We start from the raw sequence: 20,466 nt of genomic DNA on the forward strand, positions 1-20,466 counted from the left end.
AATCCGCCAAACTCTGTCATGTGATCGCGGCTCTCCGGTGGGTTGGCATGACAACCAGAGGTCTCTTGGAGACCTCTATGGTTGTTACTGCCGGCATGCTGTGAGTGCCGCCATTCAAAATAAAACAATAACAAAAAAATCAAACATACGCATATTCGGTATCGCCGCGTTCAGAATCACCCAGTCTATCAATAAAAAAAAGTCTAACATAATCGCTAAATGGGGTAGCGAGAAAGAAAATCAGAAAGCCAGAATTGCTTTTTTTTTTGCCGCGACATTGCATTAAAATGCAATAACGGCCAATCGTATCTGCACCAATATGGTATCATTAAAAACGTCAGCTCGGTTTGGAAAAACTAATCCCTCACCCATCTCAATATCATGAAAAGTGGAGACGCTACGGGTATCGGAAAATGGCGCAATTTTTTTTTAACAAAAATGTGGAGTTTTTTTTCACCACTTAGATAAAAAAGAGCCTAGACATATTTGGTGTCTATGAACTCATTATGGCCTGGAGAATCATAATGGCAGATCAGTATTAGCATTTAGTGAATCTAGTAAAAAATCCAAACAAAAAACAAGTGTGGGATTGTACTTTTTTGCAATTTCACCGCACTTGGAATTTTTTTCCCGTTTTCTAGTACACGACATGGTAAAACCAATGGTGTCGTTCAAAAGTACAACTCGCCCCGCAAAAAACAAGCCCTCACATGGCCATATTAACGGAAAAATAAAAAACTTATGGCTCTGGGAAGAAAGGGAGCGAAAAACGTAAACACAAAAACGAAAACACCTTTGGGGGTTAAGGGGTTAAAGCACATACATATATGACAGCCTCATACTTACATGTCATCATTTATAAACAGCCAATCAAGAGTTGTTTGTCCAATGTGGTGCAGATATACCCTCTGTCTTCATCTCCTCTTCCCATGTTGTCATATTTTAGGAACCAGCTAGGCCATAATGCATCAATGCTTTGTGCACAGAATATAATTATGATTTACTGCTGTCTTCTTCTGTAGTCGAGCCCTGGCGGCTATGAATAAGTATAAAGAGGCGATCAGCAGCTACCACAAGGCCTTGGATCTGGATCCTGAAAATGAGTCCTACAAGTCCTATTTAAAGATTGCAGAACTAAAACTCCGACAAGTTCCCAGCCCTGTAAGTCAGCCTGTTACCAAATTACTGATATTTGGGGATTTTAGGACACACTGATTTTTTTTTTTCCCACATCATTTTTTATCCTTCTAGTATATTGGTGGTTGGCTTTAGCCAATGTTCCTATTAGCGCAAACATTATGTATTTTTCTGATATGTCTTTGTTAAAATACACAATAGTAATCTGTTCTGTTTAATTTTGTTTCTTTTTTTTTCACGCATTTTTCCTTTTTTTAATACATTTTTGGTTTGTATTTGATGCAGTTATTTTATTGCATATTTTTAGTGCAAAAGCGCTGCGGTTTCACAATTAATAACACAAGTGCAATTTTACACGTGTTTTCCCTGGCTCCCAATATAAGTTCACGGGGCATAAAGCAGACCCACAAATTCACAGTTCTTTAAACACACAATGTGCATGAGTTTTTATAAAATCCCATCCACTTTGCTTCAACTGCTAAGCGCAGACTTCATGGGAGCGTTACACATTAATAAATCTGTTGGGATTTCTTCTGACTATGGTATGAGGTAAAGTTGCGTCCAGTTGTATTTTCCTTTTTGTCAGCCTTTGACAAATTCCATTTTTCATTTGTAGACGAGTGCAGGATCAGGATTTGACATGGCCAGTCTGATGAATAACCCAGCATTTGTGAGCATGGTGAGACACTCCTTTACTTCAGCACATCAGGCCATACTTGGCGTCACTCGGTACTGCAGCATGAGCACACACCGTCCTCTCATAGGCCCCAAATCTCCCCTATTATTCCCCCCCATTCATTCCTGGCACGCTGTCACAGTTTACATCTTCCCTTTGTTCTTTTTCTGATGTTAGATTAAAAAAAAATGCTTTCAAAATGGCACCAAAAGACAGCCCAACAGTTTTCATGGTACTCATCAGTAACTATGTCATTAACAAACCTTCTTATTCCTCTTATCTCCTAGGCAGCTGGCTTAATGCAAGATCCACAAGTACAACAGCTGTGAGTTTCTATTCTAACTTGTTTTTAATGTGGTTAAAAATTGATATGGCCTCTTCCTTCCAAAAACCGCACCTCTCCGACCCATGGATTTGTTTTTTGGAGCCTTTCAACTCTTCTTGAATGGGGTTGAGCAGCAAAATCAGACAAAGCCCATGGACAAGAGCAAAATTTCTTTCAGGCATTCACACATTCGTGTTCTATGGGCCGACTACAGAACAGGCGAGGGTCTCTTGACCCGAACAACTGTCTCAAAGGCATATATGAGGCTTTTGAGTTTGTCTAAGGAGACCTGCAGCTGATCCGTGCATAGCAGTCTGTACTCTGACCACAGAAATTGGATGTGTCAAATTCATTAAGAGATGTCTGCCACTCAATGGATTTGGCACATCAACATCTTTAAACTGGTATGAGTCACCCCCAGACATTTTACGTCAGTCGGGGACCGAAATACATTTCTGTTGTCTAGGGCATTGAAAAGGTCTATGAAAAACACCTGTCCTAGTCATGTGATGGACACACAGGTGCATGGGTCATTCCAATTATTAGGGTATGTTCAGTCTTTTAATGAGTGTTTTAGAGTTGGTCTATTTAAAAAAATGTTCGAAAGACTCTATCTACTCATTTCTGATATTGTAAAACTATTTCATAAGATCAGTTTTTTTTCTCCCACTTCAAGTTTTCAAGAATGCTATGTCACATAGTGATAAGGGACTGTGAGCACCTAACCGATCCCTCAAACTAGAGGTACCCTGGGCTGACTCTGTCTACGGATTACCCTGATGGTTGGAGACGCTAGGGTCTTGTACCTTGCTATGCTCCTATCTTAACCCTTGTCTGTTCACTCCCCCACCCAGAGAGGTGTGAGGCCGAAGTGTATTGGAAAACACTAACCAAACAGACAGTGATTAACAGACAGGGATAAAAGAAAACTACAATCATACAAATACAATCCCAAATAACAGAGTGGGAAAGAGGAGAGGAATAGGAGGCACAAACTAATGAGAGATGATAAGGATAAACACGCAAACCAACTCCACACAGAAATCTTGTGAAAACTCTGCAACCGCCTACTCCAAACGCTGAACTTTGCCTTCAACTCCAAACCAGGAAGTAAGAACTATCACTGACAACTCCCAACTGCCAGTGGCGAGCATATACACCAGAGGGGAGTGGCCAACACAGAACTGTTTGGAGGGCTATATGGGGGTTAATTATTTTGTATGGAGGACTATGTGGTCCCATTGTACTGTATAGAGGGCTATGTGGGGCTATTATACTGTATGAAAGGCAAAGAAGGGCCCATTGTACTGTATCGAGGACTATGTGGGGCCATTATTCTGTATAGAGGACTTACTTGGGGCCCATTATACTATGTGAAGGACTATGTGAGGCCCATTATACTTTGTGAATAACTATATGGGGCTATTATACTCTGTGGAGGACTATGTGGACCATTATTCTGTATGGAGGACTATATGGGCTCATTATGGAGGGCTATGTAAGGCCATTATACTGTATGGAAGGCAATGCAGGACCCAATATACTGTATGGAGGACTATAGTGGCATGTAAATGTTTTGGCATCCCTGGTCAAAATTACTGTTGTTGTGAACAGTTTATGCAAGTTGAAGATGAAGTGATCTCTAAAAGGGCTAAAGTTAAAGATGACACATTTCCTTGGATTGAGATTGCCATTGTAAAACCTTCTGCTTGCACCTTTTCAAGTAGTCTATTGTGAATTTTGACGTTTGTTTACGATCATTATCCATTTGTAGATGCAATCTTCTTTTGGGCTTCAGTTTTTACAGATGGTGCTATGTTTGCATCAAGAATTTGCTGAAATTTCATTGAATCCATTCTTCCCTCTTCCCGTGAAATGTTCCCCTTGTTATTGGCTGCAACACAACCCCAAAGCATGATTGATCCACTCCCATGCTTAATGGTTGGCTAGATGTTCTTTTCCTGAAATTCTGTGCCTTTTTTCTCCACACATGCCTTTGATCATTGTGGCCAAAGAGTTCTATTTTAACCTCATTGGTCCATAGGACTTGTTTCCAAAATGCATCAGGCTTATTTAGATGTTCTTTTGCATTCTTCTTACCCTCAATTTTATGGTAAGGATGAAGGAGCGGTATTCCTCTGAAGACTCTTCCATAAAGGCCATATTTGTTCAGGTGTCTCTGAACAGTAGAACAGTGTACCACAACTCCAGAGTTTGCTAAATCTTTCTGAAGGTCTTTTGCAGTCAAGCGGAGGTTCTGATTTGCCTCTCTAGTAACACTATGAGCAGCTCTCACTGAAATTTTGCTTGGTCTTCCAGACCTTATCTTCACCTCCACTGTTCCTGGTAACTGCCATTTCTTTATTACATTTCGAACTGAGGAAAGGGCAACTTGAAAATGCTTTGCTATTTCCTTATAGCCTTCTCCATCTTTGTGGGCCTCCACCATTTTCATTTTCAGATTGCTAGGCAGCTGCTTAGAAGAACCCATGTCTGCTGGTTTTTGGCAATAGGTTAGAGGAGGCTGGGTTTTTATAATGCTGGAAAATTTTCATCACCTGGCCTTTTCTAACGATGTTAGTGAAAAAGCCATAACACTAACAGGCTAATTAAAGTCGGAAACCTTGGCCAAAGTTATCTGAGCACACAAATCTCCCAGGGTGCCTAAACGTTTGCATAGACCCATTTTCATTTTTGTAATTTTTAAAATGTAAAAAATGACGATTTTTTTTTGCCTAAAATACAAAGGAAATATGTCATCTTTTACTTTAGCCCCCTTTACAGATCATTTTATTTTAACAGTAATTTTGACCAGAGGTACCCAAACTTTTACATACCACTGTGCCATTGTTCTGCATAGAGGACTACTTGGGGCCTATTATATTGTATGGAGGACTATGTGGAGCCATTATACTGTATAGAAAACTATGTGTGGCCCATTATACTCTATGGAGGACTATGGGGAGAACCTTAGACTATGTGGAGAAATTTGTGGAGCCCATTATACTGCGTGGAAGGCTGTGTGGGGATCACAGATGGGGAGTCTGTGATGGGGACACCATATTTTTTCGGGGGTAAAGGGTTTTACGCTAGGGTCATCATACCTTGAGTGTGGAGGGCATGTGGAGGAATTCACTTTGGGGGTATCTTACTATGTTTGGAAGGCACTTTAATTGGCATAATATGTTATTATCTGTATTATTCAAAGTTTTTATCCTTATTTAAATTAGATCAATGGGCCATTTGCTTTTACTGTTCTTATGTAACATATCATATTCCAGTATGCCCCATTTGTGATTAGATGTTTAATTTATTCTAAGATCTAATAATTAAAATGTACTTTGTCTGTGGGACAACCCCTTTAAGTTTATTTTCATATAAAAAGGTTCATCGTTAGATTTGATGATCAGGAAAAACGTCCTCAATTGTAGGCACTTTATTTCATAAATCTCAAGGCTGGCCCACGACTTTGTCCAAGGTTTTAATTTTGGTGCTCTGTGTATTTGAGTTTGACATCCCTGAAGTAATATATCCATTCTTCTGGCGTTTTCTGCTAGGAAGATGCTCATTACTTTACAATACAAGTCAATGAGAAGACTAAAGAAAAGTCCCCAAAATACTGGAAAAACAAGCAAAAAACCTCAGGAAAAAAAAACAAAAAAGTGCTAATAGAAGACGCTTCACTTTTACAAAACTGCAGAGAAAAGTAGAGGTTCCTGAAGCGTCTTCTGATTGAAAACCTGTTGTCTTTGACAATTGGGAAAAGATGCAGTGTGAACATACCCTTAGAGTTGTGTCTTGTAACCTGGCCGGCAGATGTGTGACCATCACATGACTATGAGCTTACCGTATGTCCATGGGAAGTAAACAGTGACTGACTACATTCTTACAGAAACTTTATTAGAAACTCAATAACCCCTTCCCAACATATGACATGCATTTACATCATATTTGGTTGTGCTATGTAATCTGAGGACAGTGTAAGGTAGGGGATAAAACACAAAATTCAATGATGTGTCACTTATCAGGCTGTAAGTTGTTTACTTACAGTTGTGGCCAAAAGTATTGACACCCCTGCAATTCTGTCAGATAATACTCAGTTTCAGGAAAAGATTGCAAACACAAATTCGTTGGTATTATTATCTTCATTTAATTTGTCTTAAATGGAAAAACACAAAAGAGAATGAAGCAAAAAGCAAAACATTGATCATTTCACACAAAACTCCAAAAATGGCCCAGACAAAAGTATTGGCACCCTCAGCCTAATACTTGGTTGCACAACCTTTAGCCAAAATAACTGCGACCAACCGCTTCTGGTAACCATCAATGAGTTTCTTACAATGCTCTGCTGGAATTTTAGACCATACTTCTTTGGCAAACTGCTCCAGGTCCCTGATATTTGAAGGGTGCCTTCTCCAAACTGCCATTTTTAGATCTCTCCACAGGTGTTCTATGGGATTCAGGTCTGGACTCATTGCTGGCCACCTTAGATGTCTCCAGTGCTTTCTCTCAAACCATTTTCTAGTGCTTTTTGAAGTGTGTTTTGGGTCATTGTCCTTCTGGAAGACCCATGACCTCTGAGGGAGACCCAGCTTTCTCACACTGGACCCTACATTATGCTGCAAAATTTGTTGGTAGTCTTCAGACTTCATAATGCCATGCACACGGTCAAGCAGTCCAGTGCCAGAGGCAGCAAAGCAACCCCAAACATCAGGGAACCTCTGCCATGTTTGACTGTAGGGACTGTGTTCTTTTCTTTGAATGCCTTTTATTCTCCTGTAAACTCTATGTTGATGCCTTTGCCCAAAAAGCTCTACTTTTGTCTCATCTGACCAGAGAACATTCTTCCAAAACGTTTTAGGCTTTTTCAGGTAAGTTTTGGCAAACTCCAGCCTGGCTTTTTTACGTCTCGGGGTAAGAAGTGGGGTCTTCCTGGGTCTCCTACCATACAGTCCCTTTTCATTCAGACGCCGACGGATAGTACGGGTTGACACTGTTGTACCCTTGGACTGCAGGGCAGCTTGAACTTGTTTGGATGTTAGTCGAGGTCCTTTATCCAACATCCACACAATCTTGCGTTGAAATCTCTTGTCAATTTTTCTTTTCCGTCCACATCTAGGGAGGTTAGCCACAGTGCCATGGGCTTTAAACTTCTTATTGACACTGCGCACGGTAGACACAGGAACATTCTGGTCTTTGGAGATGGACTTGTAGCCTTGAGATTGCTCATGCTTCCTCACAATTTGGTTTCTCAAGTCCTCAGACAGTTCTTTTGTCTTCTTTCTTTTCTTCATGCTCAATGTGGTACACACAAGGACACAGGACAGAGGTTGAGTCAACTTTAACCCATGTCAACTGGCTGCAATTGTGATTTAGTTATTGCCAACACCTGTTAGGTGCCACAGGTTACAGGTGCTGTTAATTACACAAATTAGAGAAGCATCACATGATTTTTCGAACAGTGCCAATACTTTTGTCCACCCTCTTTTTTTATGTTTGGTGTGGAATTATATCCAATTTGGCTTTAGGACAATTCTTTTTATGGTTTTTCATTTAAGACAAATTAAATGAAGATAATAATACCAAAGAATTTGTGTTTGCAATCATTTTCAGGAAGAAACTGAGTATTATCTGACAGAATTGCAGGGGTGTCAATACTTTTGGCCACAACTGTACAGTAAAAGCTATTTCACCAGAACATTATCATTCATCATCACTAGAGACTGATAACCTGACTCCGCCCTCTCCTGTGATAAGCAGCTCACTGTCAATAGACTATGTACACAGAGAGCCTGGTGTGGGCGGGGTTAGCTTTCTTAGCTCTGCTTCATTCTAAATATAAAAGCTCTGAATGTGTGAAAACGGCTGCACCCAGTAATTTAAGTGATACAGCGTTGGATTCAGCTTCTCTTTGCCTACACCAGGCAGCTCTCAGATGAGGTAGCAAAAACCTGTTGACAGATTTCCTTTCATTTGGATTCATAAATTTGTCTGGTCCAACTAATTATGGATCTGTCTTCAGATTTTACATTATTTTTCATTATAGACACTATACATTATTAAACAGAATTTGTTTTGTTGACCTGACAAGGCTGGTGTACTTACTTAATGAAAAAGAAAAAAAATCCATGTCAGAATGGCTGTATTATCATTATCATTAAAATAACAACCAGGAAAACTTTCATAAAGGGTTATACAGATGTTCTGCCATGGATTTTTTCAACGTAATTATGCCAGCCGTCTAAGGTCTATGTAATAATGTATAGAGTTTGTAATGTAAAATACTCTTTAAATTGCAAGAGATAAAAAAAGTAGAAGGAATCCCCCCTCATTTATCCAGTTTTCTCCAACATGAAACTTATAAGACTCTGGGTCTCACCTAGTACCACATTAACCACCTGCCCCCAATGTTCCCTCCGTCTGTTATAATGTCAGCCAGGGCTTTATGAAGAGCAGATGGATAGTGCTGTACGACACGTCTTTTGGCAGAACATGATTTTATCCTGAAACCTTTGTTTCCTACCTTGCAGCATGTCTGGTATGATGTCTAACGCTGGCGGGGGCCCAGCTGCAGGAGTTGGGGGTCTGACAGACCTTTCAGGTCTCATACAAGCGTAAGTATGTTAGTTCAGCTTAATACAGGAAAGATGTATATCTTTGTACCGTGTTAGCCAGTGGATAGAAAAATATTCAGGATTGAGAGTCCTCAGTAGTTGATACCTTTTATGTTTCTCCCTCTCCCATATTGATAGTTCTGCTTCACGTCACTTGTCTTATCTATTGCATTTTTTCTGTGCTGTATTGTGCATAAATATGTGACTTCAGATTTTGTATTAGTCTAGCCTGATGAAGAGACCTGAGTAGTCTGGAAAGCTTGCAATGTGTTACCATCTTTTCAGTTAGCCATTAAAAGGTATCAACTACTGAGGACTCTCAATCCTGAATATTTTTAGTTCAGCTTATACATTTATGACACGATCCACAGGTTTTGCCCTTTGGTGCCAGATAGCAGGTGCATAACTATAGTGGTTGGAAGGGTACAGTTAGGACCTCTTTGGTCCATATGAGAAGACCAACACTATGAAGGACCCATTATCGTTGGGGCCATGTTTGAGACTTTGCACCATGGCGCACAAGCTTCATGTTACGCCACTGCCTGATAGGTGTGGGCCCCTGGATTCTCACCAGAAAAGTAAAGGTTACATTATACCCGGGGGTAGCTATTGGGGGCGCAGTTATATAGTTCGCACGGTGGCCCACCCTTTATGAGACCCCTTTTGCCTGTTATGACAGCGCTTTAGCTATAGAGGAGAAATGGAGAATCTGTGTCTCTTGCAGAGGACAGCAGTTTGCCCAACAGATCCAGCAGCAGAATCCGGAGCTCATCCAACAACTGCGAAACCATGTGCGGAGCAGATCTTTTAGTGGAACCACTGAGGAACATTCGTGACACACAACAGGCATGTAACCCGTCATTCATGGGCACTCGGAGTCTGGTGACAAGTCTCTTAGAGCCGGCCTCCTCCAAAAATCTATTAAAATGTGGCTGAAAAATCGCTTGAAAGACCCGATATGTTTGATAAACGACTTGCTGGTCTCATGTTCTGTCTTTTGAGCATTTTTCTTCCACCTTAGGATTTGAGATACAACTGGAAGGAAATAGTGCCAGTCACTTCTTTGAAGCGTCTCTCTATGGAAGACGCTCCAAACCGGCACTGTCCAATCAGAAAGCTGGGAAAAAATGCTTCAGGAAAGAAAAACCTCTGCAAAAACGCAGATCCATTAGAAAATTTGTCATTTTTGCGTATGCACACGACGTCGGTTAGATGGAGGCGTACCCGACGAGTTATTCACGCAGAGGACACTTCCGGAAAGCGCTGGTGGTGTTTCTCTTGAAATGTCTTTTTTTGCGGCCATTGCGTTTGCTTCTTATTTTTTACTCTTTTAGTGCTTTGTCATTAGAGTGACTGCAGACTTTTGTTCCGAGCCTGGACATCCCCTTTAAGATCAGCATTTTACAAGTCCAGCTCTTGTTGATCTTTCTAATATCAGCCAGGAAAACTCAAATAAGGTTTTTGAAAGCAAACACATAAGCCTCATCAGGACCAATATATCTATTTAAAGGGGGTGTCTGGGCAATACAAAACTTTGCTCAAGTAAGGGAATATGTCAAAAATAATACACACTTACCGGCCCCACTTGGATTCAGCACACACCGTTTTCATGGTCTGCTTAGTGCATCTCATGAGGCACATACCGCTGCAGCTAATCACAGTCATCAGTGGTCTGATGGCTGGCGAAATGGTGACATCACCACTTCCTGTCTCGGCCCTGATCATGGAGAAGCTTGCGCTGGACCCAGGTGGGAGCTGGTAGGTGATTCTGACAGAGGTTGTTATATTTTCTTCCATATCTTGTCCCCTGGGCAAAGGTTTATTCTGCTCGGAAAACTCCTTTAATAATGTATGCATGTTGTATTGTGAAATCTGGTGAGGGCTCGTGTGGATGACCGTACTATCGGTCAAAACATCAGATCGCACTTGCACCAATGCAATTGCAATGCAATCCGATTTTTTTAAAATTTTTTCTTGACTCTGTCCGAGGAGAAAATCACAACTTGAGTGAGTTTATCCGATATTCGGATGGTACTCAGCCATGCAAGTCAATGAGTCCATGGAAGCCATCAACTGCATTTGGATGACATCTGAGTGCAGTCTGATATTCCTCGGACTGACACAATGGGCAAGATGGAGAATTGCATAATTGACCCGATCCTCTCAGATGTGAGAATACACGGTTTTGTGACCCTAGCCTTAAGAGGTGAATATAGGACTTTCTTAGCCTATTTTCTGCGTGACCTTTAACACTGACTATTTGACTTTTTCAGCTGGGCAGACAGATAACTGAACCGTAACCAACCACTGCGCACGTGTTAATGGGAAAAGCTGGAGTGGCGGGGCTCCCATCAGACTGCATTACTCCAGTACGCTCCATTGTCACCCTCATGTAACTACGGCAGAGCATGGGTACACGCCACATGGTGTAACTCGGCTCAGGATGACGGAATTCAGCCCCTCTTGCATTCTATCGTCACATTTATGTATCTTTTGCGAAGGAAGGAGAATTGTACTGAGCTACAGATATGGAAGCACCTTGACGCGACCTAGGACTCATTACTACGTCTATGGACTGGTGATCGTGATCGCTATGAGCCATGCGGAAAGCCAATATAAAAAGAACTTCTGGCAATGGATTTGCCCATGTTTCGCCACCCTCTGCAGAGTTCATGACGTAGTGGGGGATGGGCACTTCATGACTTTCTATTAAGTTTACTCCTTTTGCAGAATAACGTTGTGTTCAAGTCTTAACTGTGTTCTGTGATTTTACATAGGTTTATCAGCTCATTAGTTGTTTTGTGGCAAGTTTAATTGTCTTGTGCTTTGGCTTCTGTAGTAATATACTATAATATACTGTATCGCCACCACCCCCACACACAACAACTGAATTATGTCTTATAGCCCAGGACTGAGAAATGTCTGACTACTCACCCTGAACATTGTCCTTGGATGGTAAATTTTTGACCCCATCACTGTACCCGCTCCCGTGTATTACATTGGAATCCAGCGCTGCATTTACATCTTTGGAGTCTGTGGACATAGGTACTTTGGTGGCCATCTTGTAGGCCACACCACGTCCTTCACCCTCTGCAGCCTTCCTCAGGTCACTCCTCGGGATCCTGCTCTCACTCACATAATATTTTGAGTGTCTTAACATAAAGAAAAACAACATTCAATCATTTTATTTTCAGTAAATTTTACCTTCACCAGATCCACCTATAGGCACAGACATACTGTGCCTATAGGAAGTGGCGTACTGCCCTTAACTGGAGACCACGCGGCTGCTCTGGGGCTTATCCCTCGCCTCCTTGTCACAATTTTAACAGTATTTTCACCCCCATGATGCAGATACTATTGAACAGAATGGTGGTACAGAGAGCCGTCTGCTCCATTGTCCCACCATTGAGTCTGGGCGCACCTGGCGTGATGACGTCACTAGACTAAGGTGGGTCCTCAGTCCACACACTGCACAGACCAGGGCAGCATGACTGGGGAACGGGGCAAGGTGAGATCATTTCTGACATTAAAATAAAATTAAAGGCCTGTGGGGACTCTGATATTGTGTGTGGGGCTAAGGGGGAATCATTGTGTGTGGGGGCCATGATGTGGTAGCAATGATGCTGTGTTTGGGGCTATATGGGACATTATACTGTGTGGGGGGGCGGAGGTTTTGGGGGCCATTATTCTCTGTGTAAGGGGCTATAGGGACCATGATACTATGTATGGAGAAACATAATAGTGTGTTGAGGGCATTTTAGGGGCATCATACTGTGTTGTAGACACTCTAGCAACATCATAATGTGTGGGTGGGAACTGTGGGGGGCACCATAATCTGCACGTGGGGGAATTCACTGTGGGGATAACATATTGTGTATGTGTAGAGGGGGCATGAAAGGGGTATTATAAAGGGTGGTTCAATAGGAGCATAATGATTGTGTATATGTTGCAAAACATGTCCCTCTCCCTGCTTAAAAGTTGTGAGGTATAAGCCTGCATTTTTTTTTGGGGGGGGGGGGGGTGAAGAGGCAGGGGGGCCCAATTAGTACTTTTGCTATAGGGCCCCGTGATGTCTACGTGTGCCCATGCCTCGCTCTCTCTGTGTGTGGAACTACAAGTGTCATAGCCTCTTCCTTGTGCAGCTAGGCAGCATAAAATTACCATGTGTTTTTTTTTTTTATAATGTCCAAGGAACAATGCAGAATTTTTACACAGGGATTTTCCTTAAAATTTCTGGTGCTCAAGAAGGGGACGGCAAAATGGCCGTCCATTATATGCTGCCAACTTTCTACCTTTATAAGAGTGTTTTACCTAGGGTAGCTTTATTATTGGTAAAATCCCTACTGGTCTATGGTTTGATACCTTAAATCTCTAGTGGTCCATGGTGGTGAAAGGGTTAATGGTGGTATCCATAGTGCTCCATCCTCCAGATATCTAGTGGAGCTCAGAGGTTAGCACTTAATATTTCTGCAGATTTAGGGTGGTGAATGGGTTAATAAGCAATTATAATTCTGGAGTTGTACATACAGTAAAGCAGATTTGTCACCAGATTTCACAATACTAACTATATTAATTATGAAATAGATCTCGTTTACCTGATGAGCCTGCTGTACTTACTTTGAGTGAGAGCTCATGAGTCATGAGTATTCAGGCTCTCCCTACCCACCATGAGCACTACAGCTTGTGCTGAGCAGTGTAAGATCTCAGCAGCATTCTACAATTAATTCTCAAAGTAAATACACCAACCTCATCCATTGAAAGAGATCTGTTTCAAAATATATGAAGATTGTATTGTGAAATTTGGTGATCGGTCCGCTTTTAGGCTAGGATACGGTATAAATAGTAAAACTTTAAAATGGTTGGAATTGTTTTACTATGACAGAGCTCCAAATCTCCTGTCTCCCCTCGAACAGCCATGGCTAGGTGATAATATGCTGATCGGTGGGTGTCTCACTGCTGGGACCCACACTGTATGGCAGATCGGAAAACTGTTATCCCCGCTATAAGATGAAGGAGCAGATCGGACGCCCGGCTGCCACTCCATTTTGTTCTTTATGGAGCTGTCGGCAAAAGCCGAGCACAGCTTTTGGCAGCCCCATCGCAGATGAGTGGAGCAGCAATCAAGTATACGCAGTGCCGCTGTATTATAAACAGGGGTAAGAGTGCCGCATTCTGCAAAGCGGTGCAGTTCTCATGGATGGGTGCTAACTCGTTTTCACCAGAGAACACCTATAAAGAGGAACTTTGGGAGTGTGTCTTGTCTTCTTATTGGCTGCTTTCTAATTAGTGATGAGGGAACGTGCTCGGATTAGGTGTTATCAGAGCCTGCTCGGTTGGTATCCGAGTGTCTTCAGCGTGCTCGAAAAATATGTCCAAGTCCCCGCACCTCCAAGTCTCGCAGCTGTTTGACAGCCGCAACACATGCTGGGATTGCCTAACAGCCGCGGGGACTTTGACATATCTTTCAAGCATGCGGATGTCATTCGCTTAGTGCGCGAGCATGCTCGGATAACACATTCGCTCATCTCATATGTTGAAGAGACCAAAGTAGAGTGGAAGACAGGAAATTTTACATTCCCAATTTTTAGATCCAGAAATCGGCAAGGTGCTTGGGTGTCTAATGCTGCAGTTCTTGAGTGAGCAGGAGTGAGGATCTTTGGAATCTTAGCGCTCGCTCACACAAGCTTATAGTTCGGATAAAAAGGGATTGCACAAAAACCAATGTTATTGAATGAGGCCGTGCAGATCTGTGTTTTTCTCTCAGGGGTATGTGTCGTGAGAAAAAAAAACGCTCTTGCTGTGATTTGGTTCCGAAATTGGATAGGTGCGAGAATTAAAAAAAAATAAAAAAAATTGCATGCAATACAGACCATGAATATGGCATCTGATTTTTACAGATCCAGTACATTACAATTCTGTAAGATGGGAAACAGAATGGATTGCATACAGACAGCACACGGATGACGGGTGAGAAAAAATCGTCCCACTTTTCTGGATGAGAATGGGTCTGTGTTTTTATACACTCGTGTGACCCCAACCTTAGGCCACGTTCACATGCTCAGTATTTGACCTCAGTATTTGTAAGCCAAAACCAGGAGAGGAACAATCAGAGGAAAAGTATAATAGAAACCTGTCACCACGTCTGTATTTATCACCCACTCCTGGTTTTTGGCTTACAAATACTGATGTAAAATACTGACCAAATACTTAAGGTGTGAACGTGGCCGTATGCTAATAATCGGTGCAGGTTCCAGGGGTCCTTTATGGCACAGCTGGTTTAACATTTGTGTTAATTTCCACTAGGATTAAACATCGGATTTTCGGTTTCAGAAGTGACTTTGCCTCTCGCAGCACAAGGAGCAACGTCTGACCATGCTAGAGCTGTCTGCTCACCTAGTCCTAGGACAATCCTTTTCTGGTGCCAGATTGTGATTGCAGACTCTCAGCGAGCCCGATTCTGTCGTTTATTCAGTGTTTCAGCTGTTTGGTTTGTATGATCGGTGGTCTACCACCTGTGGCCCATCATTTGCTAGTACCTTGCATGGAGGGAGCTGCAGGGCCAGATGTTAGGGTATATAAGTGACGAGAACACACTCCCAGCTCTTTCTCATACCATAATTCAGAAATAAATCAATCTGAATACGTTGATTTTATAGAGGTGGTCTCTGCTGCCGATTTCACACCCGGAGCTCTGAGTGGCCGCATTGAAATAGAACAGTGGACCTGAATGCATCAACCAGTCCCACATACAATAGATGGAGCAGAGGTCTACATCCACTGCCATCGCTTTACACCAAAGGAGCATTTCAGAACCATGTTTTCCGGATTAGTATTGGTCCCAGTGTTCGGACCCCCATGGAGCCTGCAGATTAGGGATATCTCACCAGTTTAGGACAACGCTTTTAAGTTAATAATTAAGCAGTAGCCATGGGAATACGTACTGTGTGTTAATGATGCCTGAGAAGGACTGATTGGTGCAGTACTCTTTGTTACTTTATGGCCGGGGTCACACTTGCGAGAAACTCGCACGAGTCTCACATCTCAATACCCGCCACTGCCACCGGCACTCGGGACCACAGCGCGCGGCTGCATGTATTTCTATGAAGCTGGGCGCTCCGATGCAGAGTGCCGGGTATTGAGATGCGAGACTCATTAGAGTTTCTCGCAAGTGTGACCCCCGGCCTTTGTTGGATTGTTGTGGCGTTTCGTTATGTTTTGCAATGCCATCAATTGTAAAAGGTTTCGACTTGGAATTTCTCCCGTTCAGATCAGACGTTGTTCCTCCCCTATAGAAATAGCGCCCATCAATGTTATTTCTGTGAATGCCCACCTTGTTTAGGCAAAAATGTTTATTTTACTTTTTTCCATGATCTGTGCCAATAAAATCTACATTAAAGTTCTGATGTTTGTCACAATTTATTCACAATGGTTGGTTGCTACCTAACTTGATCGCATTAGCATATATTTAAAACAATTATTAGTTATCGTGTAACCATTAAATACAGAAACCGATAGAATGAAACATGATTAGAAATTAATTACGGCAAATATTTATTCAAAATTATATAATGTATAGAACAGATAAATGGATCAACAGGGATAAATAGGTGGAAGTGGCAGATTAAAAATATAATATGGAAGTCCACAGAATTAATAACAAGCACCAACAGGGATTACACACACACACATAAGAACAATAGTAAAAAAATATATTACACAGTATAATGCAGAAACAAGATTGTGAAATGTGGACCCAAGGAAGATTAATAATAACTTAATGATAAATATATAGAAAATAATTTAGATGTCAGAATTTCAAAGTGGGAGTACATATTGCACAAGTGTGAATAAATAATTTAAAAAGACATTGAATACCATAAGTAAATAGCTACAAAATATAAAGTAACCAGTGCTGCATAGTATTGCAAAGGTAAAGTGCCAAGAGAAGTAATAAAAGCTAAATATAAATGCAAAAGGAAGATTCCATATTGTGCTGTGTGCTGCTTACCAGACTATCCGCCGAGCCCAACGCACGTTTCGACACAGCTTTTACATTATACTGAGCGTAGTATAATATAGAGACAGGGACCCTGATTCCAGTGTCACTTACTGGGCTGCTTGCTGGAGTTGTGTGACACATCGCTGGCATCAGAGTCTCTGCCTCTGCTGCTCTTAAATGGACTAGCAAAAACCTGGTGATAGTTTCTCTTTAAGAAATCGAAAAAGAGTGGAAGAAATTTCTGCGAATAAAATATTTTCAAGGCTTTCACTTCAACAATGGGGACTTTTTCAAAAATAGAAAATGATTAATGTTCAAAATCTGCATTGTTACAGAAGCTCAACCAGCAAAGTTTTTATCCTCTTAATATATTGCAGTCATCTATTCTGTTATTTCTAAACACTGTTTTTCGGTGATTCCTTTGTATCCCCATTCATACTGCACACACACACACACACACACACACACACACACAAACAAATGATACACCATTTGAAAGGTAACTTGCCCCCTTCAGCAAGAAAATAGCCAAACAAACCACACATCCACGATTTGATCACAAAATACAGTTTAAACATTAATTTTCATAAACCTGCAGTAAGGAAAAATGACCTGCAGGTGGCACCACAGTACCCCAAAGCAGACTACCAACACATTTGTAAACATGTACTGCTTTTTCGCTGATTACTTCGCCCCATCCACACACATGATACACCATTTGAAAGGTAAACTTGCTCCCTTCAGCAAGAAAACAGCCAAACAAACCACACATCCACGATTTTATCACTAAATACAGTTTAAACATTCATTTTCATAAACCTGCAGAAAGACACTATGACCTGCAGGTGGCATCTCCACCCGAAAACATTTTTTGGCTTCTACTTATCCAAACAATTTATTGTATTACCAATCAACATATACACTCACTGGCCACTTTATTAGGTACACCATGCTAGTAACGGGTTGGACCCCCTTTTGCCTTCAGAACTGCCTCAATTCTTCGTGGCAGAGATTCAACAAGGTGCTGGAAGCATTCCTCAGAGATTTTGGACCATATTGACATGATGGCATCACACAGTTGGCGCAGATTTGTCGGCTGCACATCCCTGATGCGAATCTCCCGTTCCACCACATCCCAAAGATGCTCTATTGGATTGAGATCTGGTGACTGAGGAGGCCATTTGAGTACAGTGAACTCATTGTCATGTTCAAGAAACCAATCTGAGATGATTCGAGCTTTATGACATGGCGCATTATCCTGCTGAAAGTAGCCATCAGATGCCTGTTCTTAGCTGAGAGGAGTGGTACCCAGTGTGGTCTTCTGCTGCTGTAGCCCATCTGCCTCAAAGTTCGACGCACTGTGCGTTCAGAGATGCTCTTCTGCCTACCTTGGTTGTAACGGGTGGCAATTTGAGTCACTGTTGCCTTTCTATCAGCTCGAACCAGTATGCCCATTCTCCTCTGACATCAACAAGGCATTTCCGGCCACAGAACTGCCGCTCACTGGATTTTTTTTCTTTTTCGGACCATTCTCTGTAAACCCTAGAGATGGTTGTGCGTGAAAATCCCAGTAGATCAGCAGTTTCTGAAATACTCAGACCAGCCCTTCTGGCACCAACAATCTTGCCACGTTCAAAGGCACTCAAATCACCTTTCTTCCCCATACTGATGCTCGGTTTGAACTGCAGGAGATTGTCTTGACCATGTCTACATGCCTAAATGCACTGAGTTGCCGCCATGTGATTGGCTGATTAGAAATTAAGTCTTAACACACAGTTGGACAGGTGTACCTAATAAAGTGGCCAGTGAGTGTATAAATACCTGTGTTCATCAGCTCATGAAATACATTAACATTTGACCAGCTTGCTTTTTCTGAAATTGCCTGCGCCCCCGACAACCAATGTGCGAAAATTTTGCACGGGCCAAGCTAGTCATATAGCACTTCGTACTTACAATTGCTCATTTTGCCTTTCTACCCAGCTAATTCTTCTCGCATCTGTGCTCTATGTAGAAACAGGAAGTCTCTTGTCTCTTCATTTATCATTCCACTCTTAACCTCCTGACTCAGCTTCTGCCTCTTCCCCCTGCCATAGACTCTTAAAGTAACTTATGCAGGGAAAATTGACCTCCTGTTTCTACGTAGAGCTTAGAAGGATTCAGCTAGTGTTTGATGTCATAGACCTAATGGAAAAGAGAAAATTATCTGTGAAGAAAGGTAAAATGAGCAATTGTAAGTACACAGTGCTATATAATGGGATGACTGCAATATATTGAGGATAAGTTTGACAGGAGTGCGCCTTAAAGTGGTCATACACAGGCGATAGCTGACATCCAAATCTGTCAGCTCTCTCTCCTGACTTCACTATCCACATGAATGTTCAGCTCGGCCAAGTGTTTATGGTTTCAATGCAAAAAGCAAAAACTGCAGCAACAGAGCAGTCAACGGCTGATCTGCAAGAGAACAAAAGGGTTGAGTGATTAAATCCAACCATATGTCGAGAGAGAGTCGGAGGATTGATTTACTTTAATGAAATGTGTATTTTTGGCATTATATTTCATATCACACTCTATTAAAAAAAAAAATACAAATGAGAAATCTTGCAATTTTCATACTGTCTACTGAGACTCTTCTAGTCTCATACGTCCTGTTTCAGGATATTCACCTGAACATTAGCAGCAATAGGCCGCCTCAGACTCTGTATTTTGTATGGAAGCATCTAATGAGAGTGTGCGAAAGTGATTGTGAAGGGAGAGGTGCAGGGGGATCTGTGACATTGCTTATGTGATTGGTGGATCCTTCAGCAGCAGTGTATAGGGGTGTGAAGTCCTTTTAATACTGGCCGAGATGATAACAAGATTGCTCTTTTTTTTTTTTTTTTTTTTTTAAATACAAATGTGATATGAAAAAACCCCCCACTTCATTAAATACATTTAACACAAAAACCCGATATTAAAATAGGTAATTTTCTGATGATACATTCCCTGTAAGCTCCTTCCCCACATGAAATAGAATGCTATGGGGATGTTGCAAGTGTATGGAGTGAACTCAGACCACTAACTTCAATTGCAGGACCTTACAGATCCATGGTTACGACCACTAGCAACTAGCTGTCACTATATCAGCGGTCGTAACCATGGATACCTAAGGCCCTGCAATGCCTGAATATGAGGAAAGAGACATAGCAAATCATAACTATACTACACTTGTAATTGGAGGCATTTGCTAATATTATTACACCTACGACATATTAGGATAGGATCTTGGAGATGGGAATACTCCTTTAAAAGCAGTTGGAAAAATAATTCAACTACACCACGGAAGAGGAAAATAACAAATGTACGCCCAAGCGGGCAATTACGGGTGGGTGCCGTGTCCTAAGGGTGGGCGTTGTTAAGGCGAGTGGCAAAAATCAAAATTTCTTGCCCGCTACTTTGAGGGACACAGAACTATGGGACAGCCTAAAGCTGTCCCTGTGGGGGTGGTGGGGGAATAAATATACTGCATAAGTGCAGAGTGCGCCGACGGGTGTACATGGTCTTCTCTGGACTGACATAAGAGCCTGGGAGTAGGGAAAAACAACAGCAGTGCTTTAAGAAAAGTGGATGAGAAGAACCAAATATCAGTCTCCAGATGTCAACAGCCTACCCTGACCGCTGTCCCAGAAGAGCACCCTTGGGTCACTGGGGTCTATTGCGCCCCGGTGCTAGAAATGGG

The 20,466-nt window shown here is 41.8% G+C and overlaps 1 protein-coding gene across 3 annotated transcripts in view; it reads left to right on the forward strand.

Moving 5' to 3' along the window:
• SGTB (small glutamine rich tetratricopeptide repeat co-chaperone beta) overlaps positions 1-11,166 on the forward strand; it is a 47,000-nt gene extending 35,834 nt beyond the window's left edge. For all 3 annotated transcript variants that reach the window (XM_073584228.1, XM_073584230.1, XM_073584229.1), the window contains exons 7-12: positions 1,023-1,161; positions 1,754-1,816; positions 2,101-2,138; positions 8,669-8,752; positions 9,477-9,598; positions 11,026-11,166. In XM_073584228.1, the coding sequence (XP_073440329.1) occupies positions 1,023-1,161; positions 1,754-1,816; positions 2,101-2,138; positions 8,669-8,752; positions 9,477-9,588 (436 nt within the window). In that variant the 3' untranslated portion in view covers positions 9,589-9,598; positions 11,026-11,166. The remainder of the gene's footprint in view (positions 1-1,022; positions 1,162-1,753; positions 1,817-2,100; positions 2,139-8,668; positions 8,753-9,476; positions 9,599-11,025) is intronic.
• The last annotated feature ends 9,300 nt before the right edge of the window (positions 11,167-20,466 follow it).

Source organism: Dendrobates tinctorius, unplaced genomic scaffold (genome assembly GCF_039654945.1).
Source record: "Dendrobates tinctorius isolate UK_male_01 unplaced genomic scaffold, ASM3965494v1 ptg000083l, whole genome shotgun sequence".
Taxonomy (NCBI): Eukaryota; Metazoa; Chordata; class Amphibia; order Anura; family Dendrobatidae; genus Dendrobates; species Dendrobates tinctorius.